This window comes from Lampris incognitus, chromosome 4 (genome assembly GCF_029633865.1).
Source record: "Lampris incognitus isolate fLamInc1 chromosome 4, fLamInc1.hap2, whole genome shotgun sequence".
Lineage (NCBI taxonomy): Eukaryota > Metazoa > Chordata > Actinopteri > Lampriformes > Lampridae > Lampris > Lampris incognitus.
Window position 1 is genome coordinate 72,117,445 of NC_079214.1, and position 26,340 is coordinate 72,143,784.

General features: G+C 40.6%; 1 protein-coding gene across 1 annotated transcript in view; it reads right to left on the reverse strand.

Annotated features, from left to right (window-relative positions):
- Nucleotides 1-26,340, reverse strand: part of ano1a (anoctamin 1, calcium activated chloride channel a) — a 159,407-nt gene that overhangs the window by 8,033 nt on the left and 125,034 nt on the right. The window contains exons 19-25 of the mRNA XM_056279425.1: nt 21,735-21,792; nt 21,092-21,192; nt 17,338-17,480; nt 12,943-13,095; nt 11,983-12,035; nt 7,444-7,628; nt 3,007-3,112 (exon numbers count right to left, since the gene is read on the reverse strand). Of these exons, the coding sequence (XP_056135400.1) occupies nt 3,007-3,112; nt 7,444-7,628; nt 11,983-12,035; nt 12,943-13,095; nt 17,338-17,480; nt 21,092-21,192; nt 21,735-21,792 (799 nt within the window). The remainder of the gene's footprint in view (nt 1-3,006; nt 3,113-7,443; nt 7,629-11,982; nt 12,036-12,942; nt 13,096-17,337; nt 17,481-21,091; nt 21,193-21,734; nt 21,793-26,340) is intronic.

Consider the following 26,340-nt stretch of genomic DNA (forward strand, 5'->3'; position numbering starts at 1 on the left):
AAGGGTAATTGCATGTACATGTAAAGGATGGGTTCTGTATTAAGGGTAATAACATGTACATGTAAAGGATGGGTTCTGTATTAAGGGTAATAACGTGTACATGTAAAGGATGGGTTCTGTATTAAGGGTAATTGCATGTACATGTAAAGGATGGGTTCTGTATTAAGGGTAATTGCATGTACATGTAAAGGATGGGTTCTGTATTAAGGGTAATAACATGTACATGTGAAGCATGGGTTCTGCATTAAGGGTAATTACATGTACATGTAAAGGATGGGTTCTGTATTAAGGGTAATTACATGTATATGTAAAGGATGGGTTCTGTATTAAGGGTAATAACATGTACATGTGAAGCATGGGTTCTGTATTAAGGGTAATAACATGTACATGTATACATGGGTTCTATATTAAGGGTAATACCATGTACAGGTAAAGCATGGGTTCTGTATTAAGGGTAATAACATGTACATGTAAAGGATGGGTTCTGTATTAAGGGTAATAATATGTACAGGTAAAGGATGCGTTCTGTATTAAGGGTAAGAACATGTACATGTAAAGGGTGGGTTCTGTATTAAGGGTAATTACATGTACATGTAAAGGATGGGTTCTGTATTAAGGTTAGTAACATGTACAGGTAAAGGATGGGTTCTGTATTAAGGGTAACAACATGTACATGTAAAGGATGGGTTCTGTATTAAGGATAATTACATGTACAGGTAAAGGATGGGTTCTGTATTAAGGGTAGTAACATGTACAGGTAAAGCATGGGTTCTGTATTAAGGGTAACAACATGTACATGTAAAGCATGGGTTCTGTATTAAGGGTAATAACATGTACATGTAAAGCATGGGTTCTGTATTAAGGGTAATAACATGTACATGTAAAGGATGGGTTCTGTATTGAGGGTAATAACATGTACATGTAAAGCATGGGTTCTGTATTAAGGATAATAACATGTACATATAAACATGGGTTCTGTATTAAGGGTAATAACATGTACATGTAAAGGACGGGTTCTGTATTAAGGATAATATGTACAGGTAAAGCATGGGTTCTGTATTAAGGGTAAAACATGTACAGGTAAAGGATGGGTTCTGTATTAAGGATAATAACATGTACATGTAAAGCATGGGTTATGTATTAAGGGTAATAACATGTACATGTAAAGCATGGGTTCTGTATTAAGGATAATAACATGTACATGTAAAGCATGGGTTATGTATTAAGTGTAATACCATTTACATGTAAAGCATGGGTTCTGTATTAAGGCTAATAACACGTACATGTAAAGCATGGGTTCTGTATTAAGTGTAATACCATTTACATGTAAAGCATGGGTTCTGTATTAAGGCTAATAACACGTACATGTAAAGTATGGGTTCTGTATTAAGTGTAATAACATTTACATGTAAAGCATGGGTTCTGTATTAAGGGTAATAACACGTACATGTAAAGCATGGGTTCTGTATTAAGTGTAATAACATTTACATGTAAAGCATGGGTTCTGTATTAAGGGTAATAACACGTACATGTAAAGTATGGGTTCTGTATTAAGTGTAATAACATTTACATGTAAAGCATGGGTTCTGTATTAAGGGTAATGACATGTACATATAAACAAAGGTTCTGTATTAAGGCTAATAACATGTACATATAAACATGGGTTCTGTATTAAGGGTAATAACATGTACGGGTAAAGGATGGGTTCTGTATTAAGGATAATAACATGTACATGTAAAGGATGGGGTCTGTATTAAGGGTAATAACATGTACAGGTGAAGCATGGGATCTGTATTAAGGGTTATAACATATACATGTAAAGGATGGGTTCAGTATTAAGGGTAATAACATGTACATGTAAAGGATGCGTTCTGTATTAAGGGTAATTACATGTAAATGTAAAGGATGGGTTCTGTATTAAGGGTAATTACGTGTACATGTAAAGGATGGGTTCTGTATTAAGGGTAATTACATGTACATGTAAAGGATGGGTTCTGTATTAAGGGTAATAACATGTACATGTAAAGGATGGGTTCTGTATTAAGGGTAATACCGTATACATGTAAAGCATGGGTTCTGTATTAAGGGTAATTACATGTACATGTAAAGGATGGGTTCTGTATTAAGGGTAATAACATGTACATGTGAAGCATGGGTTCTGTATTAAGGGTAATAACATTTACATGTAAAGCATGGGTTCTGTATTAAGGCTAATAACACGTACATGTAAAGTATGGGTTCTGTATTAAGTGTAATAACATTTACATGTAAAGCATGGGTTCTGTATTAAGGGTAATGACATGTACATATAAACAAAGGTTCTGTATTAAGGCTAATAACATGTACATATAACCATGGGTTCTGTATTAAGGGTAATAACATGTACATGTAAAGGATGGGTTCTGTATTAAGGGTAATAACATGTACATGTAAAGCATGGGTTCTGTATTAAGTGTAATAACATTTACATGTAAAGCATGGGTTCTGTATTAAGGCTAATAACACGTACATGTAAAGTATGGGTTCTGTATTAAGTGTAATAACATTTACATGTAAAGCATGGGTTCTGTATTAAGGGTAATGACATGTACATATAAACAAAGGTTCTGTATTAAGGCTAATAACATGTACATATAACCATGGGTTCTGTATTAAGGGTAATAACATGTACATGTAAAGGATGGGTTCTGTATTAAGGGTAATAACATGTACAGGTAAAGGATGGGTTCTGTATTAAGGGTAATAACATGTACATGTGAAGCATGGGTTCTATATTATGGGTAATAACATGTACATGTAAAGCATGGGTTCTGTATTAAGGGTAATAACATGTACATGTAAAGGATGGGTTCTGTATTAAGGGTAATAACATGTACATGTAAAGGATGGGTTCTGTATTAAGGGTAATAACATGTACATGTAAAGGATGGGTTCTGTATTAAGGGTAATAACATGTACATGTAAAGGATGGGTTCTGTATTAAGGGTAATAGCCATGTAGTAGCACCTGAAAGACAATAACAAAGGCAAGGCGGGCTGCCAGAATGGCCCAGAACTCCTTGGATAATTCATATGGTGTGTTGGACCAAGGAGGTTCTCTGTAGTCTTTATATCTGCAGAGAGGGCAAATAGGGAGGGTACAAGATAACACATTTCAAAACTGCACGAACATATTCTTTCAATTTTATTTAGTCACTTTTTAAAGTTAAATCCTAGAAAAATAAAAATCATGCGGTTGACACAATTAATTACCTTCATGCCACCACATTCATCACAATATTATCTGTAAACACTACAACCTTTTTTAATATTTTTAATATATGTATATATATATAAAATATATATAATATATTGTGGTGATACACAAATGACGGTAGATTCACCAGGGGCTGCTGCTCCTTTAAGGCAGATGTTCAGAGTGGTGACGTAGGCACTGCTTAGAGTTTCCGGGGTGGAGCCATGTTTGCAGCAGCTAGCGGTTGGTTAGCTGGTTGCCATGAGACATTGTGCTGTATCGGTGCTGTTTTGTGTGGCGAGTAAACGGAATTGACTCGACTCGATCTCTCCGTCTCCTCATTCCTGCACTCCCACAATATATTATATACAGCGCATCTGGAAAGTATTCACACCCCTTCACTTTCCCCACATGTTGTTACGTTACAGCCTTATTCCAAAATGGATTAAATTCCTTTTTTTCTCATCAATCTACACACAATACCCCATAATGTCAAAGTGAAAAAGGTTTTGTAGAAATTTTTGCAAATGTATTAAAAATAAAAAACTGAAATATTGCATGTACATAAGTATTCACACCCTTTGCTATGACACTCAAAATTGAGCTCAGGTTCATCCTGTTTCCACTGATCATCCTTGAGATGTTTCTACATCTTGATTGGAGTCCACCTGTAGTAAATTCAATGGATTGGACATGATTTGGAAAGGCACACACCTGTCTATATAAGGTCCCACTGTTGACAGTGCATGTCAGAGCAGAAACCAAGCCATGAAGTCACAGGAATTGTCTGTGGACCTCCGAGACAGGATTGTATCGAGGCACAGATCTGGGGAAGGTTACAAAACAATTTCTACAGGTTTGAAGGTCCCGAAGAGCACAGTGGTCTCCATCATTCGTAAATGGAAGAAGTTTGGATCCACCTGGACTCTTCCTAGAGCTGGCCGCCCAGCCAAACTGAGCAATCGGGGGAGAAGGGCCTTGGTCAGGGAGGTGACCAAGAACCCGATGGTCACTCTGACAGAGCTCCAGCGTTCCTCTGTGGAGATGGGAGAACCTTCCAGAAGGACAACCATCTCTGCAGCACTCCACCAATCAGGCCTTTATGGTAGAGTGGCCAGACAGAAGCCTCTGCTCAGTAAAAGGCACATGACAGCCTGCTTGGAGTTTGCCAGAAAGCACCTAAAGGACTCTCAGACCATGAGAAACAAGATTCTCTGGTCTGATGAAACCAAGATTGAACTCTTTGGCCTGAATGCCAAACGTCACGGCTGGAGGAAACCAGGCACCTCTCATCACCTTGCTAATACCATCCCTACAGCGAAGCATGGTGGTGGCAGCATCATGTTGTGGGGATGTTTTTCAGCGGCAGGAACTGGGAGACTAGTCAGGATCGAGGGAAAGATGAATGGAGCAAAGTACAGAGAGATCCTTGATGAAAACCTGCTCCAGAGCGCTCAGGACCTCAGACTGGGGCGAAGGTTTACCTTTCAACACGACAACGACCCTAAGCACACAGCCAAGACAACGAAGGAGTGGCTTCGGGACAAGTCTGTGAATGTCCTTGAGTGGCCCAGCCAGAGCCCAGACTTGAAACCCATTGAACATCTCTGGAAAGACCTGAAAATAGCTGTGCAGCCACGTTCCCCATCTAACCTTACAGAGCTGGAGAGGATCTGCAGAGAAGAATGGGAGAAACACCCCAAATATAGGTGGGCCAAGCTTGTAGCTTCATACCCAAGAAGACTTGAGGCTGTAATCGCTGCCAAGGGTGCCTCAACCAAGTACTGAGTAAAGGGTGTGAATACTTATGTACATGCAATATTCAGTTTTTTATTTTTTAATAAATTTGCAAAAATTTCCTCAAAACCTTTTTCACTTTGTCATTATGGGGTATGGTGTGTAGATTGATGAGAAAAAAAGGGAATTTAATCCTTTTTAGGATAAGGCTGTAACATAACACAATGTGGGGAAAGTGAAGGGGTGTGAATACTTTCCAGACGCACTGTATATAATATGGCCCTGTGATAGTCTGGCGGCCTGTCCAGGGTGTCTCCCTGCCTGTCGCCCAATGACTGCTGGGATAGGCTCCAGCATCCCAGCGACCCTGAGCAGGATAAGCAGTTTGGATAATGGCTATATATATATATATATATATATATATATATACTAGAAGAATCCTGCTACAATGTAGCGGTTTGGTTATCCTCCCGTCTAAATCTCCCTCCTCTTCATCCTGCCGGCTAACCGCCTTCCCCCTGCCCCTAAACCCCCCCCCCACTCCAACTCCCTCCCCCCAAATGCTTGGAATCATCTGAAATGCCGAGAAAAGTGGTTTTTAGCCATTTTTAGAAAATGCATATTTTGCATAATTATGCATAATTATGCATAATCATTTTAATTTTCTGCTATTTTTCTGGTCCTCTCTGGAACAATACCTACCACCTCCAAAAAAATATTAGGATCATAAGTGCATTTTTGCAAAAATGCATATTTTGCATAATGCCAAAACATTTCTAAGTCCCAGAAAAAAAAGTTATACAGGTGATTAAATCAAAGATGCTCAGAATCATCTGAAATGCCGAGAAAAGTGGTTTTTAGCCATGTTTAGAAAAATGCAAATTTATGCATAATTATGCATAATTTTAATTTTTTGAGATTTTTCCCTTACTCTCTGGAACAATACCTACCACCTCCAAAAAGAATTAGGATCATAGGTACTTTAGTTTTCGGTCCCGCTATCTACACTAACTAACTAACTAACTAACACACACACACACACACACACACTAACACCACACACACACACACATTATAAAAATATTGGAGTTGATGGGAGTTGATATATATACACTACCGTTCAAAAGTTTGGGATCACCCAAACAATTTCGTGTTTTCCATGAAAAGTCACACTTATTCACCACCATATGTTGTGAAATGAATAGAAAATAGAGTCAAGACATTGACAAGGTTAGAAATAATGATTTGTATTTGAAATAAGATTTTTTTTACATCAAACTTTGCTTTCGTCAAAGAATCCTCCATTTGCAGCAATTACAGCATTGCAGACCTTTGGCATTCTAGCTGTTAATTTGTTGAGGTAATCTGGAGAAATTGCACCCCACGCTTCCAGAAGCAGCTCCCACAAGTTGGATTGGTTGGATGGGCACTTCTTTGAGCAGATTGAGTTTCTGGAGCATCACATTTGTGGGGTCAATTAAACGCTCAAAATGGCCAGAAAAAGAGAACTTTCATCTGAAACTCGACAGTCTATTCTTGTTCTTAGAAATGAAGGCTATTCCATGCGAGAAATTGCTAAGAAATTGAAGATTTCCTACACCGGTGTGTACTACTCCCTTCAGAGGACAGCACAAACAGGCTCTAACAGGTACTATTTAATGAAGATGCCAGTTGGGGACCTGTGAGGCGTCTGTTTCTCAAACTAGAGACTCTAATGTACTTATCTTCTTGCTCAGTTGTGCAACGCGGCCTCCCACTTCTTTTTCTACTCTGGTTAGAGCCTGTTTGTGCTCTAACCATATTTGACCCCACAAATATGATGCTCCAGAAACTCAATCTGCTCAAAGAAGTGCCCATCCAACCAATCCAACTTGTGGGAGCTGCTTCTGGAAGCGTGGGGTGCAATTTCTCCAGATTACCTCAACAAATTAACAGCTAGAATGCCAAAGGTCTGCAATGCTGTAATTGCTGCAAATGGAGGATTCTTTGACGAAAGCAAAGTTTGATGTAAAAAAAATCTTATTTCAAATACAAATCATTATTTCTAACCTTGTCAATGTCTTGACTCTATTTTCTATTCATTTCACAACATATGGTGGTGAATAAGTGTGACTTTTCATGGAAAACACAAAATTGTTTGGGTGATCCCAAACTTTTGAACGGTAGTGTATATATATATATACACACACACACACACACACATATATATATATATACTACATACATATAATTTTTTAACAAGTTTTTTAATAATTTTCTTTTTTTCAATATGTTGACTATATGTGTTTTTGTAGTTTTTGTAGTTTGGCTATGTGTGTTCTTGTAGTTCGGATATGTGTTTTTGTCTTTGTGTTGCACTGCTGTGGGCTGGGGGAAATGAGATGTCGTTTCATTTCATGTGCATGAATAAAATGACAAATACATTCTCCTGATTGCAGACTCCTCATGGACCTGCAGGGTACCAGATCTTACCTGCATATGTCCACCGTATAGCCAAGGTGCATGGGCTGCAGGGGGCCTTTTGCTTCTGGGAAGTCACTGACATTGAAGTAGGAGAGGGTGTGACTGACAAAGCCATGCATGGAGCCATCAGGGCTGTACATGTATTGGTAGACAAGTCGTGGAATGAAGTCAGAGGTGAAGGAGATGACAAAGGCCTGGCAGGTAAGACACAACATACCGACTTTAACCACTGCAACTGCGATCAAATGTGGGTTAGGTTAAAAAAGAGTGGTCAAATACGAAACCATGATCACTACTGGTTTCATCTACTGAGCTCCACGAGGCCGAAAGGTCCCCACACACATTACTGCTGATGTGCTTTACACCACTCCTACCTACAACCGCCATGGGCGGTCAACAGGACCGCCGCTTTTTAAACGCTATAATCTGTCAAGACAGATATTAATGCATTACATATGTCAGTGTGTCTGTTATGAAACTAACTGACACCAAAATTAACAACTTTAATACTATTTTCAAACAATTTACAATGGCCACTGTCCTACGCCTGTAAATACTGCAGCGCCTCGGTGGTAGTCATGGTGCGCCTGTAACGGCGTCTGTAACCACACGTTGGATATAATCACACATCAAGTCTAGACTATTTCTCTCCCCTGAAGGACGCTAGCGTGTTTCTACGACACAGCAACGAACTTCACGAAGGAAATGAGGCCACCTACACACGTCATAAATAGTCACATGACACGACCAACACGTCATAAATAGTCACATGACACAACCAACACGTCATAAATAGTCACATGACACGACCAACACACATCATAGTCACATGACACGACCAACACATGTCATAAATAGTCACATGACGCGACCAACACGTCATAAATAGTCACACGACGCGACCAACACGCGTCATAAATAGTCCCATGACGCGACCAATACAAGTCATAAGTAGTCATATGACATGACCAACATGTGTCATAAATAGTCTCATGACATGACCAACACACGTCATAGTCACATGATGACCAATACAAGTCATAAGTAGTCACATGACATGACCAACATGTCATAAATAGTCACATGACACGACCAACACGCATCATAAATAGTCACATGACGCAACCAACAAACGTAATAAATATTCAAATGACGCGACCAACACACGTCATAAATAGTCACTTGACACGACCAACACCCATGATAAATAGTCACTTGACACGACCAACACCTGTGATAAATAATCACATGACGCGACCAACACGCGTCATAAATAGTCCCATGACGCGACCAATACAAGTCATAAGTAGTCACATGACATGACCAACATGTGTCATAAATAGTCTCATGACATTACCAACACACGTCATAAGTAGTCACATAACACGACCAACACACATCATTAATAGTCACATGTCACGACCAACACCCGTAATAAATAGTCACGTGATGCGACCAACACACGTCATACATAGTCACATGACACGACCAACACACGTCAAAAATAGTCACATGACACGACCAACACATCATAGTCACATGACACGACCAACACGTCATAAATAGTCACATGACGCGACCAACACGTGTCATAAATAGTCACATGACGCGACCAACACGCGTCATATATAGTCCCATGATGCGACCAATACAAGTCATAAGTAGTCATATGACATGACCAACACGTGTCATAAATAGTCTCATGACATGACCAATACACGTCATAAATAGTCACATAACACGACCAACACACGTCATGAATAGTCACATGACGCGACCAACACGTCATAAAGTGACGTGGCACGACCAACACACGTCATAGTCACATGATGACCAATACAAGTCATAAGTAGTCACATGACATGACCAACATGTCATAAATAGTCACTTGACACGACCAACACCTGTCATAAATAGTCACATGACGCAACCAACAACCGTGATAAATAATCACATGACGCGACCAACACGCATCATAAATAGTCCCATGACGCGACCAATACAAGTCATAAGTAGTCACATGACATGACCAACATGTCATAAATAGTCTCATGACATTACCAATACACGTCATAAGTAGTCACATAACACGACCAACACACATCATTAATAGTCACATGTCACGACCAACACCCATAATAAATAGTCACGTGATGCGACCAACACACGTCATACATAGTCACATGACACGACCAACACCTGTCATAAATAGTCACATGACGCAACCAACAACCGTGATAAATAATCACATGACGCGACCAACACGCATCATAAATAGTCCCATGACGCGACCAATACAAGTCATAAGTAGTCACATGACATGACCAACATGTCATAAATAGTCACATGACACGCCCACCACACGTCATAAATAGTCACATGACACGACCAACACCCGTCATAGTCACTTGACACGACCAACACCCGTGACAAATAGTCACATGACGCGACCAACACACATCATAAATAGTCAGGTGACACGACCGACACATGCAATAGTCACATGACACAACCAACACACGCCATAAATAGTCACATGACACAACCAACACATGTCATAAATAGTCACATGACACGACCAACAAACGTCATTAATAGTCATGTGACACAACCAGCACACATCATAAATAGTCACATGACACGACCAACAAACATCATTAATAGTCACGTGACACAACCAACACACGTCATAAATAGTCACGTGACACAACCAACACACGTAATAAATATTCACATGACAAGACCAACACCCATCATAAATAGTCACATGACACGACCACACACGTCATAGTCACATGACGCGACAAACACACGTCATAAAGTCACATGACCTGACCACACACATCATAAATAGTCACATGCCACAACCAACACACATCATGAATAGTCAGATGACGCGACCAACACACACCATAAATAGTCACATGACATGACCAACACACGTCGTAGTCACATGATGCGACCAACACAAATCATAAATAGTCACGTGACACGACCAACACATGCCATAAATAGTCACATGTCACGACCAACACCCATCATAAATAGTCACGTGACGCGACAACACACCGTCATACATAGTCACGACACGACCAACACACGTCATAGTCACATGACACGACCAGCACACATCATAGTCACATGACACGACCAACACACGTCATAAATAGTCACATGACGCGACCAACACACGTCATAGTCACATGACACGACCAACACACGTCATAGTCACATGACACGACCAACACACGTCATAAATAGTCTCATGACATGACCAATACACGTCATAAATAGTCACATAACACGACCAACACACGTCATAAATAGTCACATGACACGACCAACACGTTATAAAGTGACGTGGCGCGACCAACACACGTCATAGTCACATGACGCGACAAACACATGTCATAAAGTCACATGACATGACCAACACACATCATAAATAGTCACATGCCAAAACCAACACACGTCATAAATAGATGTGCACAAATTATGAGACCGTCATGGTGACCGTCCATGGTTATTTTAGATAGATCTTATTATAACCTTTTTTTTGTGCGATTGATCTAAAACTCATTTTAATGCAAATATTTGCAATTTTAGGAGAATCCGGGGAGCGGCAGTTCTGTATCTTTTTTTTTCACAAAGTTTAATTAAAATTTGAAAATCCAAACTTGAACCAAACTTCATGTGTCTGAGATCATATATCATGTTGAGTCAAACAATACCAAAAGAAGCACGTTGTGGTCGGGGATCTTCACACACAGTTTCTTGCTACACTGATTTCCAGGACACCAGGTCTTTCTCTCAAGCCCAGTTCCCATCATCAGCCTGGACTACGTCCATCTTTTAAAAGCTGTTGTTGCATCCTAATGGGCTCAAAGCTAAATGTAGCATTATGTGTTGGTGTTTTAATAATGCAGTGACTACCTCATCCAAACTGGTGCATGGTTGCTGTTTGCTAACATACAATATGCCCTACCTGAACAGAAGATTTTTTGGTGAGTTGTTCCCCATTCGAATCAAGAGTTCGAGGACTGAGGGTGTAGTCCATCGTCATTTATTGTATCTACCTGTTTTTCACGATGCAAATGTCAACCGTCTGAGACCACAGCTGTGTCTTACAGCTATAGAAATAAACTGTAAGACTTTACGTTTACTTCTAAGGTGACACAATTGAGGTGAAAACATTATCCAAAGAAATATGTTAAGAAATGTACCCTGTATGGTTGCTACAGATACTTCTAGACTTAAAAATTTTCTGAACTGTTAAAGGCAGGTACTGCTTAGGTTGGCCCAGGGAATGGAGAGTCATTGGTACCATCATCGCTAAAGAATCTTCTTCAAAGTGAAATGTTAGGAAGGTCACTACTTGATTTCAGGACTCTAGTCCAACCTGGGAGATCTGGCTTGACCTATTAGGACCAGGCTTTCTTTCATCAGAGTCATCAGAACTCAGCTATATTTGGGAGCCTTCATTTCGCCTCTCCATGTGTTGGTAGTAATAGTAAAGTGATACAAAGAACAGAAGGCAATGAGACTTACATTGACAATGACGGCGACCTTGCTGAGGCCTCGTAACAGGTTGTACCAGATACCTGTACCGAAGAGAAGCTATGGTCAAAACAGCGTCAGGATACCTACAGGAGGTGATTTCAGCATTTCCCCACTGGAGGCCAATGACAACAATGAGTTTAAATGCGTTTTATGAGTTTAAATACTTGAGGTGAATTGTTCAAAGTAACGGGGAGTGCAGAAGAGAGGTGAGGAAGAGAATGAAGGCAGGGTGGAGCGGGTGGAGAAGAGTGTCAGGAGTGATTTGGGACAGAAGGGTACCAGCAAAAGTTAAAGGGAAGGTTTACAAGATGGTAGTGAGACCAGCTATGTTATATGGTTTGGAGACAGTGGCACTGACGAAAAGACAGGAGGTGGAGCTGGAGGTGGCAGAGATGAAGATGCTGAGATTTTCATTGGGAGTGATGAAGAAGGACATGCTTAGGAATGAGTATATTAGAGGGACAGCTCAGGTTGGACGGTTTGGAGACAAAGCAAGAGAGGCAAGATTGAGATGGTTTGGACATGTGTGGAGGAGAGATGCTGGGTATATTGGGAGAAGGATGCTGAATATGGAGCTGCCAGGGAAGAGGAAAAGAGGAAGACCAAAGAGGAGGTTTATGGATGTGGTGAGGGAGGACATGCAGGTGGGCTGGCATGACAGAAGAAGATGCAGAGAACAGGAAGAGATGGAAACAGATGATCCACTGTGGCGACCCCTAACGGGAGCAGCCAACAGTAGTAGTAGTAGTAGTAGTAGACATACCAATGTAAATAAATATGATCTGATTTGTTTATTTGTGTGAGTGTGAGAGAGTTGCATTTGACTCTAAAAGCTATGTTCTAGCAACCAAGTTAAGCCTTAGTCAGAATGCAACTCCACATCTTAAAGACAAATTAGAGCAAGAACTGATGATGATCTTTCCAGTATTTGAAGTAGTGGACACCCACCAATATCTTTGGCTCTGACTGCAACAGGCCTGCGCACTGCCATGACAAACTTCTTGGCATCCAGACGGATCTCAATGATGTTATTCAGCAGGGCAAACAGTGGGGCCAAGGGGAAGGAAGCCACAAACAGAGTCACCATCCCAAACTGGATGACTAAGGAATAAGAAGAAAATAGACGAATGAATAAGTATATATCCTTTAGGAACCTCACTCTTTCACCCCAACTCTTGGGATGAAAGTAGTACAACAGCAGAAAATTGCAGTCAGTAATCTTCTTGAAACAGTGGAAGTTTGGTGCTTGACTACTGAAATGTGGAAAAATCAGTTGGAATACAAGGTTGATGGGCATTGCTGGTCATTGTGTAGAACTACTACAGGGTTTTCTTAACATTGTAAGTACATACATACAATGACAAAGCCACCAAATCAGGCATATAAGTGAGCAAGATATCTACCAGTGGTATTGAAGCACGTACCATGGACAGCAATGTCTATGAATGTACGTCATTGTTTTCATTCAAACCCAACACCACTGAGTTCACTAAGTGGCATGCCTCCAAACAGATAATGAAGACTAACTGGGCAACTATGACATATTCAAGACCCCGTCAGTGATGTGATTAGTGCCACAGTTACACGGAGTACTACAACAAAATTAGTGCTTTACTGTAAACAATCCTGATGTTGATCATTTAAATTTATGGAGATGTGCAATATCAACATCTAGATTGTTCTGGGGAATGGGCTGCCAGTGCCATTCCCCCGCCCACCCTGAGATCACTCACACAGCTCACTGGCAGAACCACCTCAGCCAACAGGCTACACATCGATAGATTTTTGTTTTTGATTTTTTTCTCGTTTTTTCTACCCAACTGTACTTGGCCAATCACTCCACTCTTCCGAGCCATCCTGGTCGCTGCTCCACCCCCTCTGCCGATCCCAGGAGGGCTGCAGATTACCACATGTCTCCCCTGACACATGTGGAGCCACCAGTCGCTTCGTTTCACCTGACAGGGAGGAGTTTCACCAGGGGAACGTAGCACGTGGGAGGGTCACGCTATTCCCCCCAGTTCCCCCTCCCCTCTGACCAGAGGAGGTGCTAGTGCAGCGAACTTCTATTTTCTCTGACCAACAGTACAGTGTTCACTGAGTTTAGAGCTTAGCCTTTTTTGTCGTTTTGCAGCAGCTGGCTGTATTGCAGTATCACATCGCTCAGAAATGTTCAACACTTCATCCCACAAGTTATCAAAAAATGACTGCTGCCTGACGTCATTCAACGTCTGGAGTAAAGCTTCAACTAAATCAACAGCTTTGGAAAAGTCAAGTGATGAAGACTGTAGCATATAAGAGAGAAGTTTTGTTTCTCCAAACACTTTACGGCGTGTAACAAGACGCACAATGAATTCAACATCTCTCTGTGCCAACAGACCTCGAGCCTCACGAGATCTTTCACCATTGCATTCTTGGGCTCTCTCATGCGGTACTCACTTAAGGGAATCTATCCATAATGTTATGTAGAGCTATAAATCTATTCATGTTACGCAAAGCTATACATCTATCATTATGTTATTGTGGCGCTATAAATCTATCATAATGTTATGTAGAGCTGTAAATCTATCATAATGTTATGTACAGCTATAAACCTATCCATAATGTTATGTAGAGCTAGCTATACATCTATCCATAATGTTATGTAGAGCTAGCTATACATCTATCCATAATGTTATGTAGAGCTATACATCCATCCATAATGTTATGTACAGCTATACATCTATTCATGTTACGCAGAGCTATACATCTATCATAATGTTATTGTGGCGCTATAAATCTATCATAATGTTATGTAGAGCTGTAAATCTATCATAATGTTATGTACAGCTATAAACCTATCCATAATGTTATGTAGAGCTGCAAATCTATCCATAGTTATGTAGAGCTATAAACCTATCCATAATGTTATGTAGAGCTAGCTATACATCTATCCATAATGTTATGTACAGCTATACATCTATCCATAATGTTATGTAGAGCTATACATCTATCCATAATGTTATGTAGAGCTATAAATCTATCCATAATGTTACATAGAGCTATAAATCTATCCATAACATTACGTAGAGCTGTAAATCTATCCATAATGTTACGTAGCGTTGTAAATCTATCCATAATGTTACGTAGAGCTATAAATCTATCCATAATGTTATGTAGAGCTATACATCCATCCATAATGTTATGTAGAGCTATAAATCTATCCATAATGTTATGTAGAGCTATACATCTATCCATAATGTTATGTAGAGCTTTAAATCTATCCATGTTATGTAGAGCTATAAATCTATCCATAACGTTACGTAGAGCTATAAATCTATCTATAACATTACGTAGAGCTGTAAATCTATCCATAATGTTACGTAGAGCTATAAATCTTTCCGTAATGTTAGGTAGCGCTGTAAATCTATCCATAACATTATGTAGAGCTGTAAATCTGTCCATAATGTTATGTAGCGCTATAAATATTTCCATAATTTTACGTAGAGCTATAAATCTAGCCACAATGTTAGATAGAGCTGTAAATCTATCCATAATGTTAAGTAGAGCCATAAATCTATCATAATGTTATGTAGAGCTATAAATCTATCATAATGTTATGTAGAGCTATAAATCTATCCATAATGTTACGTAGAGCTGTAAATCTATCCATAATGTTATGTAGCGCTATAAGTATTTCCATAATTTTACGTAGAGCTATAAATCTAGCCATAATGTTACATAGAGCTGTAAATCTATCCATGATGTTAAGTAGAGCTATAAATCTATCATAATGTTACATAAAGCTGTAAATCTATCACAATGTTACGTACAGCTGCAAATCTATCCATAATGTTATGTAGAGCTACTAAATCAATCCATAATGATACATAGAGCTGTAAATGTATCCATAATGTTACGTAGAGCCACAAATCTATCATAATGTTATGTAGAGCTATAAATCTATCATAATGTTATGTAGAGCTATAAATCTATCCATAATGTTACGTAGAGCGACTAAATCTATCCATAATGTTTCATAGAGCTGTAAATCTATCCATAATGTTACGTAGAGCTACTAAATCTATCCATAATGTTACATAGAGCTGTAAATCTATCCATAATGTTACGTAGAGCTATAAATCTATCATAATGTTATGTAGAGCTATAAATCTATCATAATGTTATGTAGAGCTATACATCTATCCATAATGTTACGTAGAGCTATAAATCTATCCATAATGTTACGTAGAGCTATACATCTATCTATAACATTACGCAGAGCTGTAAATCTATCCATAATGTTACGTAGAGCTATAAATCTTTCCATAATGTTAGGTAGCGCTATAAATCTATCCATAACATTATGTAGAGCTGTAAATCTATCCATACTGTTATGTAGCGCTATAAATATTTCCATAATTTTACGTAGAGCTATAAATCTAGCCATAATGTTATGTAGAGCTGCAAATCTATCCATAATGTTACGTAGAGCTATAAATCTATCATAATGTTACGTAGAGCTGTAAATCTATCATAATGTTACGTACAGCTGCAAATCTATCATAATGTTATGTAGAACTATAAATCTATCCATAATTTTACATAGAGCTGTAAATCTATTCATAATGTTACGTAGAGCTACTAAATCTATCCATAATGTTACGTAGAGCTATAAATCTATCATGTTATGTAGAACTATAAATCTATCCATAATGTTACGTAGAGCTATAAATCTATCATAATGTTATGTAGAACTATAAATCTATCCATAATTTTACATAGAGCTGTAAATCTATCCATAATGTTTCGTAGAGCAATAAATCTATCCATAATGTTATGTAGAGCTACTAAATCTTTCCATAATGTTACATAGAGCTGTAAATCTATCCATAATGTTACGTAGAGCTATAAATCTATTGATAGTGTTACATAGAGCTATAAATCTATCCATAATGTTATGTAGAGCTATAAATCTTTCTATAATGTTATGTAGAGCTATAAATCTATCCATAATGTTATGTAGCGCTATAAAGAAGAAGCAACTGCCCTATGAACTCCCTGAACAACACGCTGTTGTGAGCAGAAGCTCCGCTATGAATTAGGGTGACAGTCCAGCAGCAGAGATGTATAGAGGTAGGGCTCCTCCTGTGAACATGAATTAGGGAGATAGGTACTGGGTAGCATACCACATAACTCAGACTTGTTTATAATAAGCAAGAGCAAGGTATAAGGGGGAGCGTTCTCAGGGGAGGGCACACTGATGAGGTTGACTTCATGTGTGCCATGCTCGAGCGAGCATTGTTAAAATGTGACAACACTATTTATTTGTTAGAATGAAAACCTGCTCATTTGCATGTGACTCACTCATTTCCATGTACTCAGGGCTGAGTCCTATGAAGGGACCCAGGAAGTGGTCTTTCTCATGACGCTGCAGGGTTGAGTGCAGCTCTTCTTCCTGCTGGGTGTCCATCTCTGACTTTCTCTTTCGCAGCATTTTCTTCAGTTTACTGTATGCAGACATTAGTATTAGTTATCATGCTACACCTTCATGGATACTGTATATACCATACTCAGTGTCAACAGCACCAGTCTTTACTGTCTATAGGTGTAATGTAATGTAATGTAATGTAATGTTATGTAATACAGGTTACAGCAGCGGAACAGCTTTTAACAAACAAGGAAAAGAATAATGTGGGCTGTTCACTACCAAGTTTACTTTGCAAAACACTAAATGGTATGAATATTATTAGTCTACAAAGATATATGAATGAGCAGAGGATTAATGTATTAATTAATGTATTAATTAATGCCGGGTCTGCTGACACTTCATGATGCTATGGTAGTTTGCTTAATAAGTGAAAAAAAAATTATCCCACACTTTTTCCTCAAAATGTAGTTTTTAATTTACCAATGTTTCAGCAAGGAAATGTACACATCAAGGCTAGGTTTGATCATTATTGACCCTTGTGAGATGCAACAACCAAAGTCATGTGGTGTTGCAAACAGGATTGTCATCCTTGATTGCAAAAAGGCACAGATAATTAAATCATAATTTTGTAAAAATTACAAAAATAGAAAAATTTAAAGACTTAGCATATTAGGGAAGAATATCAAAAGCGATCACAATCTACTACTACTACTACTTCTACTACTAGTAGTACTACTACTACTACTACTAACTACTATTCCTTTCGGCTGCTCCCGTTAGGGGTCACCGCAGCGGATCGTCCGTTTCCATCTCTTCCTGTCCTCTGCAACTTCCTCTGTCACACCAGCCACCTGCATGTCCTCCCTCACCACATCCAGAAACCTCCTCTTTGGCCTTCCTCTTCTCCTCTTCCCTGGCAGCTCCATATTCAGCATCCTTCTCCCAATATACCCAGCATCTCTCCTCCACACATGTCCACACCATCTCAATCTGTCTCTCTTGCTTTGTCTCCAAACCGTCCAACCTGAGCGGTCCCTCTAATATAATCGTTCCTAATCCTGTCCTTCTTCGTTACTCCCAATGAAAATCTTATCATCTTCAACTCTGCCACCTCCAGCTCCGCCTCCTGTCTTTTCATCAGTGCCACTGTCTCCAAACCATACAACATAGCTGGTCTCACTACCATCTTGTAAACCTTCCCTTTAACTCTTGCTGGTACCCTTCTGTCCCAAATCACTCCTGACACTCTTCTCCACCCACTCCACCCTGCCTGCACTCTCTTCTTCAACTCTCTTCTGCACTCCCCGTTACTTTAGATAGCTGACCCCAAGTATTTAAACTCATATGCCTTGTCCCCCCTACTCCTTGCATCCTCATCATTCTGCTGTCCTCCCTCTCATTCACGCTTAGGTATTCCGTCTTGCTCCTACGGATTTCCATTTCTCTTCTCTCCAGTGCATACCTCCACCTCTCCAGGCTCTCCTCCACCTGCACCCTACTTTCACTACAGATCACAATGTCATCCGCATCACATCACAGTCCACGGAGACTCCTGCCTGATCTCGTCTGTCAACCTGTCCATCACCATTGCAAATAAAAAAGGGCTCAGAGCCGATCCTTGATGTAATCCCACCTCCACCTTGAACCCATCGGTCATTCTAACTGCACACCTCACCACTGTTACACTTTCCTCATGCTACATATTCTGCACCACTCCTACATACTTCCCGGCAACTCCCGACTTCCTCATACAATACCACACCTCCTCTCTTGGCACCCTGTCATATGCTTTCTCTAAATCTACAAAGACACAATATAACTCTTTCTGGCCTTCTCTATACTTCTCAATCAACATTCTCAAAGCAAACAACACATCTGTAGTGCTCTTTCCTGGCATGAAACAATACTGCTGCTTGCTGATCGTCACCTCTCCTCTTAACCTAGCTTCTATTACTCTTTCCCATATCTTCATGCTGTGGCTGATCAACTTTATACCTCTGTAGTTGCTACAGTTCTGCACATCGCCCTTGTTCTTGAAAATCGGTACCAGCATGCTTCTTCTCCACTCCTCAGGCATCCCCTCACTTTCCAAGATTGTGTTAAAACAGTCTAGTTAAAAACTCCACTGCCATCTCTCCTAAACATCTCCATGCCTCCACAGGTATGTCATCAGGACCAACTGCCTTTCCACTCTTCATCCTCTTCATAGCTTCCTTCACTTCCTCCTTGCTAATCCATCCCACTTCCTGATTCACTATCCCTACATCATCCAACCTTCTCTCTCTCTCTCATTTTCTTCATTCATCAGCCCCTCAAAGTACTCCTTCCACCTTCTTAGCACACTCTCCTCGCTTGTCATCACATTTCCATCTCGATCCTTGATCGCTCTAACCTCTTGTGCAGTCCCTCTGTCTAGCCAATTAGTACACATTCTTTTCTCCTTCCTTAGTGTCTAACCTCTCATACAACTCACCATATGCCTTTTCCTTTGCTTTCATCACCTTCTTCTTCACTTTATGCTGCATCTCCTTGTACTCCTGTCTATCTTCTTCATCTCTCTGACCATCCCACTTCTTCTTTAGCAACCTCTTCCTCTGTATACTTTGCTGTACTTCCTCATTCCACCACCAAGTCTCCTTGTCTTCCTTCCTCTGTCCTGATGACACACCAAGTACCTTCCTAGCTGTCTCCCTCACTATTTCTGCAGTGGTTGCCCAGCCATCCAGCAACTCTTCACTACCACCCAGTGCCTGTCTTAACTCCTGCCTGAACTCCACACAACAGTCTTCCTTCTTCAATTTTCACCATTTGATCCTTGGCTCTGCCTTCACTCTTCCTCTTCTTGGTCTCCAAAGTCATTCTACAGACCACCATCCAATGCTGCCATGCTACGTTCTCCCGTCACCACCTTGCAGTCTCCAATCCCTTTCAGATCGTGCCTTCTACATAAGATATAGTCCACCTGTGTGCACCTTCCTCCACTCATATATATCACCCCGTGTTCCTCCCTCTTCTTCAAATATGTATTCACCACAGCCATTTCCATCCCTTTTGCAAACTCCACCACCATCGGTCCTTCCACATTCTTCTCCTTGACACCATACCTGCCCATCACCTCCTCATCACCTGTTTCCCTCTTTCTAAACATTAAATATCTAAAAATGGAAACAATATGTAAGTTTAAGCTCCCATCTAACAAGTCAATTATTAGCCAACTCAATATTTAGATATATGGATGATCAATAGATCAAGATGTCGGAAAACATGAATAAAGATAAGCACAGACATGAATTCAGGGTCACGCCTTCCACTTATTTGGGCATACATCCATTATGGTTAGAATGGCTGGTCAAGTTAAATGATATTCTCAAATGAACAAGAGTGAAAGTTAATCCAATCAAGACGTACATTTCAAAAGGTTGAAAGAGGCAAGGTATAAGTGTAACCTTTTTGTGTAGACACACTACGTGTGGGCTTTGGGAGTGTGTCTAACAAAGGGACGGACATTACATAACGTCCTTTCAGATGCAAATAAAAGTGCTAATATGCATATTTTTATAGCGTTCAGTAGGTGCCTGACCCATTTGTCATCAACACTAACTCCACCTAATGTGACATCTATGCAGAACTGCAGTAACTAGTGTAGTAGTGTAAGCGAAGTTAGTGTATGTTTGTGTGCACGGTACTCACGGGATGCCAATCTCAAATAGGTTGTTCTGTATTAGCTGCTTGCCCAGCATAGTGATACACAGCTGGATACACAACTCCATGAGACACCCGGCATGGGCACACTAGAGGTGGAAGGGAAAAAGATGGCTGGAATGAGATGGAGGGACCGGTCTAGTCAACAGACACTAGATGAATAAAGGTCTGGATATCTGATATGGTCATTTGGTCAATATTCTGCAAAGCTCTCATATGCCAAGTGGAAGTTTCAAGTATTTATCACATCATGTCAACAAAGGAATGAAATGGAATGAAAATTAACCAAAACACTCATCTACACTTGGCAAATGAGTAAAGAAAACTTATTTGACCCCCCAAAAAACAAAAAACAAACAAACAAACAAACAAACACTGCAGTTGGGCTACCAGCATTCATTGAACCATGATGATCAAGAAAATTATGATAGATTATGATATCTGAAACATACGTTTTGAACATGATACGTTTGGTGTGAGGGGTTTTCTTATTTTAAATGTATATTTCACCTTAAGTAAAAGTACATCAAAGCAATTCGAACAACGGTAAGGATATTTGATGATGTATGAGAACAGTATGAGAAAACTAGTATTGGGATTCTACGGGGTTATGTCTAAAGAACTTCATTACCTCCTCCATCCTGTACGATCCAACTACATAATGATAATTTCCTGGACGTCCAACAAGCCTGTGGACCAAACACACATGTCAAAAAATGTAATTCAGTAAAATTGTCAAAGCTGATAAAAGTATTTTTCATACCATTTTAACCTGTGCTCTATATTCACCTGCCACTCGAGGTAGCCATTATTATTATTATTGTTATTATTATTATTATTAGTAGTAGTAGTAATAATAATAGTTATTATTATCATTATTATTAGTAGAAGTAGTAGTAGTAATAATCATATAATAGTTATTATTATCATTATTATTATTATTAGTAGTAGTAGGAATAGTAATAATAGTTATCAATTAGAAAAAAAAATCAAAAATACAAAAAATACAAGAATCAATTATTATTATTATCATTATTATTAGTAGTAGTAGTAGGAATATTAATAATAATAATTATTATTATTATCAATTATTATTATTATTATTATCATTATTATTATTAGTCATCGTCCTAGTAGTAGTAGTAGTAGTAGTAGTAGTAGTAGTGCAGCAGCACTCTGTTGTTACCGTTAGTTTTATTATTCTTATTTTTTCTTCTTGGGACATTTCAGTGCCTCCAGGATTAACGCAAATTCAGCCAATCCCCGTGAAGTCTGCAATTTTGTCCAATTACCGCAATTTTCCCACAAATTTGACCAATTGTTGTAGTTTCCCGCGAGTTTCAACAACCATAGCAGACCCCCGTGCAATCAATTGAGCCATATGTCACCAAACTCACTTCCTTGTTTCTGGTTGTGAAGATGCAGACATATGCGCCACGAACGTCTCACATTTACCGACTAGAATTATTGCCAAAGACCGTGCAAGGCAATTCCCTGATGTTCTGCACGAAAGCGGAGGTAAACTGTTTTACACCACATGCAACATAGTGGTGGAACACAAACGAAAGTCATCAATTGACAAGCACTTTTCTACCGCAAAACACACCCGGAGAATGGCTGAAACGCGTGGACAACAGACAAGACAAATCACCACGGCAGGGGTTGCTGCATCCAGATCTACTAAAGCATGGAAAGAATCAAGATGAGTTAGATTCAGTATGCATGGTTAGTGGTGAGGTTGTGTGCACTTTAACTTGCCTGTTTGCTGCTTTGTGGAATACCCCCTAGGGGCACTTCTTCATTTACAAATAAAACATATTTTGTTAGAATTTTTGTAACCCTGAGCCTTTTTTGGTAACCCAGCCACTGAGGATGCACAAGCCAGTGCATTCTCAGTGCCGGTCCCAAGCCCGGACAAATGGGGAGGGATGCATCAGGAAGGGCATCTGGCGTAAAATCTTTGCCAAATCAAATATGCGGATCATAAATAAGATTTCCATACCGGATCAGTCGAGGCCCGGGTTACCAATGACCACCATCGGTACTGTTAACTAGCAACGTGCCCGTGGAAACTATGCTACTGTTGGGCGAAGGAGAAGGAGAAGGGGAAGGCATGTCCAGAGGCAGCTAGAGAGAAGGAAAGGTAGGCGTGTGGAGGTGAGAGTCGGAACTTTGAATGTTGGCACTATGACTGGTAAAGGGAGAGAGCTGGCTGATAGGATGGAAAGAAGAAAGGTAGGCATACTGTGTGTGCAAGAGACCAGGTGGAAGGGGAGTAAGGCCAGGAGTATCGGAGGTGGGTTCAAACTCTTCTACCCTGGTGCAAATGGGAGTAGAAATGGGGAAGGGGTAATTCTGCAGGAAGAGTATGTCAAGAGTGTGCTGGAGGTCAAGAGAGTGTCAGACAGAGTGATAAGTGTTGCGTATTGATAAATGTTCTATCATTCACTGTTGATACGGAACTACTTATTGTTTACATGTTGTTGACCGGATGTAACCCCGCCCAGAAAGGAGATAAATATTAGGTGCAAAAGCGCCAAAACCCAGAACTGCGCTCTCCAATGCCTTGGCAGTCAGGTGGACATGTACAGCCGAGAGATATGAATAAAAGCTCCTTTACATAAAATCATCTCCGGGTACTTTGTCAATAAGAACGCAACAATAAGCATGAAGCTGGAAATCGAAGGTGTATTGCTGAATGTTATCAGCGCATATGCCCCGCAAGTTGGGTGTGAGATGGACGAGAAAGAAGAATTCTGGAGTGAGTTGGATGACATGGTGGAGAGGGTACCCAAGGAGGAGAGAGTGGTGATTGGAGCGAACTTCAATGGACATGCTGGTGAAGGGAACAGAGGTGATGAGGAGGTGATGGGTAGGTATGGTGTCAAGGAGAGAAATATGGAAGGACAGATGGTGGTGGATTTTGCGAAAAGGATGGAAATGGCTGTGGTGAATACATATTTGAAGAAGAGGGAGGAACACAGGGTGATGTACAAGAGTGGAGGAAAGTGCACACAGGTGGACTATATCTTATGTAGAAGGCGCAATCTAAAAGGGATTGGACACTTCAAGGTGGTGACAGGGGAGAACGTAGCATGGCAGCATCGGATGATGGTCTGTAGGATGACTTTGGCGATCGAGAAGAGGAAGCGAGTGGCAGCAGAGCCGAAGATCAAATGGTAGAAGTTGAAGAAGGAAGACTGTTGTGTGGAGTTCAGGCAGGAGTTAAGACAGGCACTGGGTGGTAGTGAGGAGATGCCAGATGTCTGGGCAACCACTGCAGAAATAGTGAGGGAGACAGCTAGGAAGATATTTGGTGTGTCATCAGGACGGAGGAAGGAAGACGAGGAGACTTGGTGGTGGAATGAGGAAGTGCAGCAATTTATACAGAAGAAGAGGTTGGCAAAGAAGAAGTGGGATAGTCAGAGAGATGAAGAAAGTAGACAGGAGTACAAGGAGACGCAGTGTAAAGCGAAGAGAGAGGTGGCAAAAGCAAAGGCATATGGTGAGATGTATGACAGGTTAGACACTAAGGAAGGAGAAAAGGACTTGTACTGATTGGCTAGACAGAGGGATCAAGCTGCAAAGGATGTGCAGCAAGTTAGGGCGATCAAGGATGGAGATGGAAATGTGCTGACAAGCGAGGAGAGTGTGCTAAGAAGGTGGAAGGAGTACTTTGAGGGGCTGATGAATGAAGAAAATGAGAGAGAGAGAAAGTTGGATGATGTGGGGATAGTGAATCAGAAAGTGCAGTGGATTAGCAAGGAGGAATTGAGGGCAGCAATGAAGAGGATGAAGACTGGAAAGGCAGTTGGTCCTGATGACATACCTGTGGAAGCATGGAGATGTTTAGGAGAGATGGCAGTGGAGTTTTTAAATAGATTGTTTAAAACAATCTTGGAAAGTGAGAGGATACCTGAGGAGTGGAGAAGAAGCATACTGGTACCGATTTTCAAGAACAAGGGTGATGTGCAGAACTGTAGCAACTACAGAGGTATAAAGTTGATCAGCCACAGCATGAAGATATGGGAAAGAGTAATAGAAGCTAGGTTAAGAGGAGAGGTGACAATTAGCAAGCAGCAGTATGGTTTCATACCACGAAAGAGCACCACAGATGCGATGTTTGCTTTGAGAATGTTGATGGAGAAGTATAGAGAAGGCCAGAAAGAGTTTCATTGTGTCTTTGTGGATTTAGAGAGAGCGTACGAAAAGGTGCCACAGGAGGAGGTGTGGTATTGTATGAGGAAGTCAGGAGTTGCAGAGAAGTATGTAGGAGTGGTGCAGGATATGTATGAGGGCAGTGTGACAATGGTGAGGTGTGTGGTTGGAAAGACAGATGGGTTCAAGGTGGAGGTGGGATTACATCAAGGATTGGCTCTGAGCCCTTTCTTGTTTGCAATGGTGATGGACAGGTTGACGGACAAGATCAGTCAGGAGTCTCCATGGACGATGATGTTCGTGGATGACATTGTGATCTGTAGCGAGAGTAGGGTGCAGGTTGAGGAGAGCCTGGAGAGGTGGAGGTATGCACTGGAGAGAAGAGGAATGAAAGTCAGAAGGAGCAAGACGGAATACCTATGTGTGAATGAGAGGGAGGACTGTGGAATGGTCAGGATGCAAGGAGTAGAGGTGACGAAGGCATATCAGTTTAAATACTTGGGGTCAACTGTCCAAAGTAACGGGGAGTGCAGAAGAGAGGTGAAGAAGAGAGTGCAGGCAGGGTGGAGTGGGTGGAAAAGAGTGTCAGGAGTGATTTGTAACAGAAGGGTATCAGCAAGAGTTAAAGGGAAGGTTTACAAGATGGTAGCGAGACCAGCTATGTTATAAGGTTTGGAGACAGTGGCACTGACGAAAAGACAGGAGGTGGAGGAGCTGGAGGTGGCAGAGTTGAAGATGCTAAGATTTTCACTGGGAGTGACAAAGAAGGACAGGATTAGGAACGAGTATATTAGAGGGACAGCTCAGGTTGGACGGTTTGGAGACAAAGCAAGAGAGGCAAGATTGAGATGGTTTGGACATGTGTGGAGGAGAGATGCTGGGTATACTGGGAGAAGAATGCTGAATATGGAGCTGCCAGGGAAGAGGAAAAGAGGAAGGCCAAAGAGGAGGCTTATGGATGTGGTGAGGGAAGACATGCAGGTGGCTGGTGTGACAGTGGAAGATGCAGAAGACAGGAAGAAATGAAAACGGATGATCCGCTGTGGCGCCCCCTAACGGGAGCAGCCAAAAGTAGTAGT